Raw genomic sequence first — 11,054 nt, 5'->3', positions numbered from 1 at the left:
TTGATTAGAATTGGAGGTGCAAAAATTCATTGATAAATCAACAACTAATCGATTATCAAATTAATCAACTGGTTTGATAATCAATCAATCGCGTTGAGACCTTGTTTAATTTCAAATATTCTCCGATTTCTGTAATCGTCCATGAAAGCACACTGATTATTTTTGTTTCATCAAAAAAAAAAAAAAAAAAAACCTTGCAAACATCTGCTTTTACTTTGGAAAATAATGATAAAAATGTTTGCCCATTTTTCTTTAACACGTTACGGATCAAACAAGTGATTGAATCAATCAATCAATTTATGTTTGTGCATTTTCTGCACTGTCAGTTTGACGTAATTGTGTTGTTTTTGAATAAAGGGATGTTTATTCATCCAATTAATTGATGAATTGAAAAAAATAATTCACAGATTATTAATGAATTAATCGATTGGTATAGCCGAGATAATATAAATATTGGTTAAATTACGCGATTTGAGTTGCAGATCCACATTGTTTCCAGTCAAACAAAGTGAATTAAGGCCAAGACGTTTTGTGTATTGGTTTTAAAACCAAGAGCTAATTAACTGCGCTGGTAAAAAGTAGGCATACTAGCAAGTTGTATCGTTATTGTTAATATTATGTATGATTCTTAATTTTTTATGTAGTGAAAGCCGATGCTTGGTAACATGACGTGAGCCTAACACTGTTAAGCCATTAGAGGGCAGGACTGCACTTTTATTTATGGCTATACCATCCCATACTGTACACTAGTACAGTATTTGAGTTGGCGGATAAAGATGTGTATGTGTGAGTGTTCCATGATAATTGTATATTTGTCGTTATTATTATTATTATTATTATTGTTATACTCTTTAAACTACACTAAATAAATAAATTCAGTGTGTGCCTGTGTGTGTGTGTGTGTGTACTTGCATGGTTGTGCACATGCTTGTGTTTGCATGTGTGTGTGTGTGTGTGTGTGTGTGTGTGCGTGTTGTTTTCTTGCACGTGCGTGTGAATGGTTGTCAGATAGAGAAAGTCAGACAGCGCATGAGCAGCTAGTTTAAAAAGCTTATTAGTAAATATCGACGCCATTGTATGGAGAGTTTTGACGATTGAAGAGAATCGCAGAAAAAAGCAGAGAACTCATATATAATCTTCAGGAGAATATGTACAACAGCGTTTTGCTTTTCGGCCACCTCCTGATAATAAGTGCAGTGGAAGCTGGTGCAGGTAAATGAAATTTTTTTGTACATTAGAATTGAATTCAATTTGAATGTGACTCGTTTACCACAGGTTGAATACAAAGGTCGAAATCAGCATTTGGAGTAGGCCTAGGTGAAAAGAGACCTCAAATTTGCTGGTCCCTGTTTGATCTAATACAGTATATGTTGATGTCTTTGGTATGACATAAGTATTGTGTTTTGCCAGCTAAAATATTAAAAATATTGTGTTTTCGTTGAAATGAGGGTAGAAACATAATTATAATACACACATAATTTGGCCTCTAATTTTACGTTATTTAAGGTGGAGTGTCATTCTGGAGGGAAACTGTCACAATGACATGCCCAAATAATGGAACTTGGTTCAAAGCTGGAACAAAGGTGGACACTGGAAACAATTCCTATACACTTACTTATAATGGCAAAAACAAAGGCCTTTACCATTGTGAATATGGAACGAACATCAAATATTATTTCTACGTGGAAGGAAAAGGTAAGTGAAAGCATTGTATTTCTTCATATGATCTTTGTATTTGCCAAGGTCTCACTTGACATTTGCTCTCCACCCTCCTCCAGTGTGCACTAATTGTTTTGAGCTGGATGCAACAATGTTTGGGTCGGTCATTGTTGCAGATGTGAGCATAACAATTATATTGATGATGCTCATCTATAAGTGCACCAAGAAGAAAAGTTCACCTGGTGCAAAGGGTAAGAAACAGTGTCACAGAGTGAAAGCTTTCTGTGGGTGGTAAAAGAAATCATGTCCACCCATCTCATAATCATAAGTCGTAATTTAGCAATCAATATATTTTTATTTTACAAACAGGTTTTATCTTAAAGTTGTAAATACACTTGAACTATCCACTGTCAGGGAGAAAACATATTATATATTGGAACAGTGCAATGAATCACTTTGAAAGTCAACTGCAATATACATAGATGTAATTATTTTATTATTTAATTGATTTTTTTTAAAATAGATTCAGAATAAAACATTCTATTGTAATTAGTGCTGCAAGTAACAATTATTTTTTATAATCGATCAATCTGTCGATTATTATTTCAATTAATCAATGAATTGGATTACAAAAAACATTTTTAATTGCCATCCCTTTATTAAAAAACAACACAATTAATTCAAATTGACAGTGCAGAAAATGCACAAACATAAATTCATTATGATTCAATCACTTGTTTGGCCCGTAACGTGTTAAAAAATGGGCACACATATTTATCATTCTTTTCCAAAGTAAAATCAGATGTTTCCAGATGTTTTATCTTGGTGAAACACAAAGATAATTAGTGTGCTTTCATGGAGGATTATAGAAATCTGAGAATATTTACAGTTGATAGGCTAAAATTCAGAGGATTTAAGTCAAACAAGGTCTCAAAACGATTAATCGATGATCAAAATAGTCGATTAATTTGATAATCGATTAGTTGACGACTAATCAATGAAATCTTGCATCTGTAATTCTAATCAAATACATTTTTTACATATTGAAAATTTTAATGGATTCATTTGGGTCCAGGCTCATTTTGTGTAATCATATTTCTGTAATATTTTAGCACCTGCAGGCCCGGCCCCTCCTTCTCCAGACTATGAGGTATGCACAGGATGATGCAACATAACATAATTTCCACAACAACATGTTCTCACAAGAATTCAGTTGGATAAAACATTGTTTAAACTGTTGACGAAAGTGGAATCTTTCGGGCCGAATAAAATGTGTTCAGGGGCACTAGTTGACATCTGATTGTGGAAGAAGAATCCCATAGAAAATATAGGAAATGGAAAAAAAATGTGTAACCTAATAATTGTGGATTATTTTAAAAGTAAGGCAACTTACTTTTAAAATAAAAAAAATAAACAAATTAAAAATTTTGTTAATATTAAGATTGCAAACATTTACTTTTGCATTTATTTCTTTTCTTTCAACCTTTTGACTCTACCTATATATTTGCGTTGCACATCACATCGAGAACCAGATAACGTACATGTAGGAATGCAAGGAGAGATGCGAGAGTGAAAGGGGTGCCTGAACAATACTGCACCTCTTGAATTGGGGACCAGGGTGGTCCCAAGTCGGATTGTAATCAAAGCTCTAATATTAATATAATGTTGGGGGACAGTAATAAATAAATAGAAAAAGTAGGAAAATGTCATTATTAGTTCATGTTTATCAGGTATCAAATCAATCAGCTACTTTGCCTTGTGTCTACTGTATATTAGAGAAGGACCAAGTGACTCTACTGTACTTTTGCCATCAGAGATGCTGTATTGTGAGCCTCTAAAACTGCCATTTTTGTTTTATTGACAGCACCTGAACACGCACAGACGCTCGCAGGATCCATACTCTTTTATCAACAATAACAAGTTAATGTGAGGCAGGTCACAAGCTGGAACATTTCATCAGGGAAGACAATCAACTGAAAAAAAAAGAGGAGCTGCATGGAAACATTTTGCTCTTATTAGTGTTAGTATTCTGGCAGCTCCATACAATCATAAGTGGACAAGCAGGTCACTCATCATTTCATCATAATTAAGGAACGATGACTACACAAAGTAGGATCAGGGCACAAACTCATTCCCATGTGAATGTATCAGACAAAAGTACTAAAAGTTAAACTTTCTATCTAATTTGGAATATTCTACAGCAACATGAGTGGCCATTTGTCTGTGTGACATTGTTGTGTATCAGAATACACCTGACAAACATAGCTGATATGCACTGGGCAAAATGGTCTGCAAAGTTATACGATTGGGCGTCTAAGGTCAAAAGTCATCTAGCCCTGGGTTCTGGATGACCTCTGATTTGTTCTGAGTTAGTAAAAAATGCATTCACATTGGAAATAATAGGAAATGAAATATACCCATTACTTTTTTACCAGTCAACCTCTCGCCATCATAAAACCTTTATAACTGTACAGGCAATGTTTGAAGTTATATTTTAACATTTTAAACTATCATCAAAGTGAAATAAATACTTACAATTACTTATATGGAAGTGCAGAGTGAAGCTAGAAGATTGCTGAACGTGAACTGATTTCATTTTTTACCTGTTGCACAAGTGGAATGATAATTTAACAGCTGTATATTAAAACATTATAACAAATAATTGTGCACTCAGCTATAACTTTGATGAATGTGTACAGATCATTGTGAGTATATTTGCATTATTTACCGGTGTACAAGTTCTTATTTTATTGTTGATATCAACTTATTGTCGCTTTAGTCCATATTGTAGTGAGCAGCTGGCACAGATTCGTGTGTACAATGGTGCCAACTGGCCCACTGGATATGTACTGTCGGTATCTTGTGAAATCATTGATCATTTTTGGGATAAATAATAAACCTTAATCCAAAAAAAGCGTCTTCAAATCGATGAATATCATGAATTAATTAACCTGGAATTTTTTTTAAAAAGTCATTTGAGAAAATGTGTTATTTCAGAAGTGTGTATCAAACTGGTAGCCCTCCTTTTGAATCAGTATCCAAGATTTGAGAAGTAGCTCTCAGTTTCAAAAAAGTTGGTGGCCACTGCTTGAGGTGCTAATTGAGTTAAGGTATTGCGTGTGAGATGGGCTGAGGTCTTGGGGGATTTATTGATCTAATTCTGACATCAGAATTTAGAGGTTACAATGTATTTGGCAATGTGAATGCTATATATGGTTTGTCTTATTTTCATCCGATTGATGTTACATTGTTAGTTTTAGGGGTTTATGGGATTAGCCATCACAATGACAATGACCAGCAAGTATATAGGTGAAAGTATGTTTGTTTTCTTTGCAATGGAGTCAATAACTCCTCATTGGGTGGTTGGACTTCATGAAATTGTCTGTATCTACAGTATAACCATTTGTCGGGTTGAACCATAAATGCTATCCAATACACAAATGTTGAACATTTTCAACTGCTCTAAATGTATTCTTTTATTCAAATAAAATCATGCTTATTTTACATATGCAATGAAATGTGCATTCTATACTGTCTATATGACTATCAACTGATTCTCCAAATATTTTTGTGAAGGACAGTTCAATAAATGCAGTCAATGTTCTCTTCCCTTTTCATGTTTGTGGTTGGAAACATCACTGTGATACTTTTACAGATAGGAGTGGGGGTTCGACACTCGTGATGCTGCCTCAAAGCCGCAGCTCGTATCCGTTACACTCCCACGTGCACACATGCAGACGTGGTGCAATCACCTGCTTGTGTAAGTGGGGGAAGGAGAAAATTGTGTCTGCTGGCTCCCTCGCTGTGTAAAAAGTCTTGGTTGTTCATTTTGTCACCACTGCATTTTCCCAGCAGCACCTAAAACATGACGTCGAGGCTATGTCACAGTTCTTTGTTCAGCTTACTAATGAATCATAAGTTATAATTGAAGAACTCCCACTTACTGCTAGGCGTGTTTGTGTGTGTGTGTGTGTGTGTGTGTGTGTGTGTGTTTGATGTGTTAAGAAGGAGAGATACAAGAACTGAGACTTCAAGATTGTCTGACAAGGACTGGCTTTCATTTCGTACCAGTTCTCCTCACCTCTCCTCTAACGTCTTCTTATGCCACTCCCTCATTGTACATTTTCCTTCTCTCTATCCTTCCTAATCAGTAAATCCCTGTGTCCAACCTGTTGTCTGTGTGTCTGATGTCAAAGCGATTAAGATGATAATGACAAGGTAGGATCTGTTGGAATGAAAAGACTGTTTTCACAAGCATTTAGAGGGATTTTGTGGCAAATGCATTTTCATTGTATCATATTCACTGTGCATTTGTAGTTTTGCACAATAAAGTAATTGGACGTTTTAAATATTTTCTGTTTAAACCCAGCAGGACCACAATGAATGCAAAGTCACAAAAAATGTTTACATTGGTATGAAAAGTAATGACTTTTCAATTAGTAAAGAACAGTTGTTTTCTCATGAATGAAATATTGTGAACATTTTGATGTTGCAAATTGTAGTGTTTAATATAGCACATCCTCAGCATTGTTGTGGAGCGTGTCAGGCCAAGACAACTGCACGTGTGCTTAAAGTTCTCAAATGTATATGATCCTCGTGTTCCTGGAAAATGACATTTTTATTTACATAGCACTGCAGTTTTATATAAGCCATCGATTTTCCATACCACTTGTCCACATTTGGGTCATAGGTGAGCCGGAGACTTTCCCAAATGTCACTTGGCAAGAGTCAGGGTACACCCTGGACTGGAGGCCAGTCAATTTCAAGGCAAACCAACAACCATAATACACTCACATCATGTTTATTAAAATCACCACACAAGAAATGCAATGACAATTGCATTGTGCAGTATAGTGAAACTATTTGATACAGGTTAAAAACGCACACATATTTATGCAAAGTTGGGCCGATGAACTGGCTTTTACATACTCCATTTTATTAGGTTGGGCCAGCAGGATGTCATTTACCGGGGAGGGTATTGTATATTTCTTTACGCCCACCTTTGTGTCTCAGCTGAGGGAAGAACAGACATGCCCATCAGTTATTATTCATTTTCTGATGAGAAAATTACAAATGACATTTTAGTGATTTGATATGTACTTTACCTCTTGGTACTCATCATTTGGGACACTCCTCTTTGTATCATTTGGAATAAGGTCTCTTTGATCAGAGCCTGAAAGGAAAAATACATTCAACACACAGCAAAGAAGTCTAAGAATAGCAGCAGTGTTTAGCTAAGCGAGCGACCTAGCTCATGCAAAACTATACAACCCGATGCAATCTATCAGAGATTGCTACACAAGCATTTTAATTGCATTGTTAATGTATTTCAATTTAAATCAACTTCACATCTGAAACTTCACAGAGTTGCTATGTTCTCAAAGTTAGATAATTACCAGTAACACAGTTCATTTCGCAAATGATGAACTTTTTCATTCTTCCAAAATAAATGTTTGAAACAGGGACAGATGCAGTAGATTTACTTTTGTGTTGAGAAGTGATAACACTGGCATGGGTCTGTGATGCAACAAGATAGACAGCCACTCCAAGGACAATGGTAGCCATCAAATTTCCAACAGCGAGACCTGATATGGTAACACTGTCGAGCTCCACACAGTTTTCACAAGCTGGACACAAACAAACAAACAGACAAATAAATCACTGTAACAGGTTGAAAGGTCCCATATTTTGGCTATTTAGACCTCCATAGAGTGACTCTCTAACATGGACTTAGTATAAAAGTGTCAATTTGATTTTAAAAAAAAAAAAACGTTGGTTTTGTCATAGTAGTGTCCAGAAAAGGCCCCTCTGACAGCTACTTCTGTTTGACCCAGTTTTGTATCTGCTTTGTCCATGTTTGGCTAAGACTGCACCCCCTTTCCTCTGACTGGTTACCTCCGTGTAGAAGACTTAACGCTCACTACTTGTCAGAGCACATGTGATCGTTATGTGGACAGCAGTAGGACGACATGGTGCAAGATCGTTAGCAGTGGACAGCATGTGATCGTTATGTGGACAGCAGGTCGGCGGAGATCTTCGCTAGCGCCGTACATAAGCTCAAGAAATTCAAATGACCTGATTTGAGGCCTTCAGCAGAAAAACGTCTGGAAATCAGGATTGTGTAGACTATTTTAATTTATATTTCACATGTGTACTAAGGCACCATAGAGCCAATATTAATTCAGAAATACTAGAAAAAGTTGGCTTGGTAAAATATGACACCTGTTATCAAATATGTTCTTTTAAGACAAGAAAGATTTGCTCAATACAAGTCTTCTCATCAGATTCATGAAAAAAATGCCTCCTTGTGACATTTACTAATGACTTTCCAGATAAGAACAAATAATACAAACACTCACAGGACATGCTTGTGCATGTTTGAATGCCAACATGGTGGAGAAAATAATTAATTGTTGACAATTATTTAATTCTACATTTAGAGTAGGGTTGTCCAAACATTTTTTCCCCCGAGGGCCACATAATCCACAGAACACACGCAGGCACGGGGAGAACATGCAAACTCCACACAGACGAGGCCGGATTTGAAACCGGGTTCTCAGAACTATGAGGTAGGTGTGCCATATGCATTTTGGGCCATGTCAAATGTTATTTTATGTACCGTATTTTCACGACAGGGTGCACCGTATTAAAAGGCGCAGTCTCAGTTACGGGTTCTATTTCTGTATTGAACACATACATAAGGCGCACCGTATTATTGGGCACAGGCATGGTGAAACATACGCTAGTTTAAAACATACGGTAGCATGCATGCACGCTAAAACAATGTTTTTAAAAAGGCAGTGGGAGCAAAACTGAGTTCGGTTGTACTTTATTGAAGTATTTAATAATGTACTCACATTATTATTATTATTTTTTTTTTTCAATCCTCATCCACAAATCCATCAAAGTCCACCTGTCATGTTCTGTATCCGAAATGAACAACAAACACGCCGGCTTCCCTCTCGTCATTGTCAGACTTAGTCTCGTTGCCGGGGGGCTGTTCAGCAATGATGCCTGCTTTCGCGAATGCTCGGACAACAGTCAAAGCAGATACCTTAGCCCAGGCATCCACAATCCATTCACATATGGTGGCGTAACTCGCCCGGCGTTGCCTCCCTGTCTTCGTAAAGCTGTGCTCGCCATCTGTCATCCATGGCTCCCACGCCGCTCGCAACTTCACTTTGAACGCTCTGTTTCCACGGATGTCCGGCGGTTCGTCAAGCCTCCCGGAATGATGGCAAGCTCCGAGTTATTGCACTCAGTCAAATGGTGACTGGAGAGACGCTTCTCCCGGCTGTTCTTTGCTCATTAATCCATTGCTCGACTTGGTCTTCCTACTCGGGCCACCTCGCCTTGTTTCTGCGTTTTGTTTTTCTTTTTTTTCCGCGGAAACTCAGCTTCGTCTTCTTGACTTGGCGAAGCTCGTTTTCCCGCTTCCTCCCCTTGCGAACCATGGATTCGTTGATCTTGAATTCTCTCGCGGCTGTTCGATTCCCATGTTCCTCCGCGTAACTGATAGCTTGCAGTTTAAACTGTGCTTTGTAACCGTGTCTCTTCGTAGGTGACATTTTCGGGGGTCCTTAGCCAAATCGATGTTGTTTTGCACAATGCGCACCGCGGAAATGCTCCCAGTCAGTCAAGCGGTAAAAATAAATTCAATTAAATTTAAAAATAAAAAAAATTATTAAAAAAAAAACACCCCGGCGCTAAATACCTACTGCGCGCGTGGCTTTAGCGTCCTACTTCACGCACCCTTCCCCTGTCCTCAGCCACGACCGCTTTTCCTCTGTGTAAGCAGCGTGTCGGCAGGAAAGCGGAGCGCTCATCACACAACAACATTTATAGATGTTGGAACTCGGTGCACACATAAGGTGCGCCGCATTATAAGGCACCCCATCCATTTTGGAGAACATTTAAGACTTTTAAGTGCGACTTATGGTCGTGAACATACGATATATGCCGTGGGCCACTAAAATATGGAAGGTGGGACACAAATGGTCCCCAGGCCAGAGTTTGGACACCACTGCTCAAGATACAATTCGGGATATTGAATTGGATGGATGGATGGATGGATGGGTGGATGGACACAAGTACAGAGAATTTAATCTGTAGTTCTATGTCAAGAGCTGACACAGATGGTTTACCATTGAGTTTTTGCAGCGTTACCAATTGTGAAATATAGAAAATAGTCCAAAAGTAAAAATACTGTAGAAATTGGTGCAGAACTTACATCTGAACTTCACAAAGATTTTCTGTCCGTCCTTTTTCCCTGCATGATCTTTGTCCACACATTCGTACTCTCCAGAGTTCTCATCTTTGTATTTTAAAGGAAACGTTACTTCCTTATCATTTTTTGATACATTTTTGTTTTGACCACATATAATCGTAATCTCCCCAGGTCCAGATTTCACGACAATGTCAATTTTCGATCCTGTGAGGAACAGAAAACATGAATGAAATCATAAGCTATTACAATACACAGTCTTTTCATTATGTGACAGTTAAACAGAATCACACTATTGTATTTACCTTCATCACACCAGACAAACTCTGTGGAAAAATGTGAAAAAAAATGAATAATGGCCGTCATTACGATTTAATGAAATATCTCAAAACACATGATGACAGAGTAAAACAGTCTTACCTGTCAGTGTCCAAACAATGAAAAAAGAAGGTAAAACAGTATAGCCTTTCATTGTGTCATCTGCGTTGTGCTGGTAAAAGAGTGAGATGGTTTCATCATTGTGTGCACAGACGACAGGACATCATTGCCTCGTCGAAACAGAGCTTTAACTTAAATCTTCTACTAAAACTCTTTTCATTGCCACATACAGTATTTTTGTGGACAAGCAAAAAAATATGATAAATGTCCTAATGTCCTTATATTTGGTTTAAATTGGTTTAAAACATGTACTGTACTTCAGAGCCAATCTTAACATTAAGGAAATTAAGGCAAACACAATACAATATTGAAAATACTGACCATTAAATATCGATCAGTTCTGCTCCTGGTGCTGTCACTTTTTATTGTCTGTGTCTTGAACTGTGTGAGTCGGAGTAGGAAGTGAGTGTCATTCGCTCACTCCGCAGAAGCTTCAATATATTCTTCATAATTTCTAAGAATTGAAAAACTATAAATGTACCGTATTTAGTTAAGAATCAAAATTCTGTATTGTTTGTTGTTAATTTGGTTTGACAGTCTCATATTGTCACTCATTTGGAATTAGAATGACCACAAACATACATACACACACACACACACACACACACACACCTAAACACACACACACACACACACACTGAGAAAATGTAACGCACTTCCACTCTTGAGTACTGCAGTGCTCCAATGCTATCATGGAATTTCATTCGCACATTCTCTTTTTTTGACATGGCAC

At 37.3% G+C, this 11,054-nt stretch overlaps 2 protein-coding genes across 2 annotated transcripts; one reads left to right on the top strand and one right to left on the bottom strand.

Moving 5' to 3' along the window:
- Window positions 1-981: 981 nt before the first annotated feature.
- LOC133405554 (T-cell surface glycoprotein CD3 epsilon chain-like) lies at window positions 982-5,163 on the top strand. The gene is made up of 5 exons (XM_061682626.1): window positions 982-1,212; window positions 1,507-1,695; window positions 1,779-1,910; window positions 2,772-2,809; window positions 3,524-5,163. Exons 1-5 carry the CDS (start codon window positions 1,149-1,151, stop codon window positions 3,587-3,589), a joined length of 489 nt encoding a protein of 162 aa, XP_061538610.1. The 5' UTR covers window positions 982-1,148; the 3' UTR covers window positions 3,590-5,163.
- Window positions 5,164-6,220: 1,057 nt separating this feature from the next.
- On the bottom strand, window positions 6,221-10,953 carry LOC133405581 (T-cell surface glycoprotein CD3 gamma chain-like). Its single transcript, XM_061682687.1, has 7 exons — window positions 10,643-10,953; window positions 10,304-10,373; window positions 10,189-10,209; window positions 9,890-10,090; window positions 7,143-7,286; window positions 6,765-6,832; window positions 6,221-6,672 (listed from the first exon to the last, which is right to left on the bottom strand). The coding sequence occupies exons 1-7, from the start codon at window positions 10,643-10,645 to the stop codon at window positions 6,619-6,621; spliced, it is 561 nt and encodes a 186-aa protein (XP_061538671.1). The 5' UTR covers window positions 10,646-10,953; the 3' UTR covers window positions 6,221-6,618.
- Between the last annotated feature and the right edge of the window lie 101 nt (window positions 10,954-11,054).

Source organism: Phycodurus eques, chromosome 7 (genome assembly GCF_024500275.1).
Source record: "Phycodurus eques isolate BA_2022a chromosome 7, UOR_Pequ_1.1, whole genome shotgun sequence".
NCBI classification, from domain to species: Eukaryota; Metazoa; Chordata; class Actinopteri; order Syngnathiformes; family Syngnathidae; genus Phycodurus; species Phycodurus eques.
This window is presented reverse-complemented; position numbering and strand designations above follow the sequence as displayed.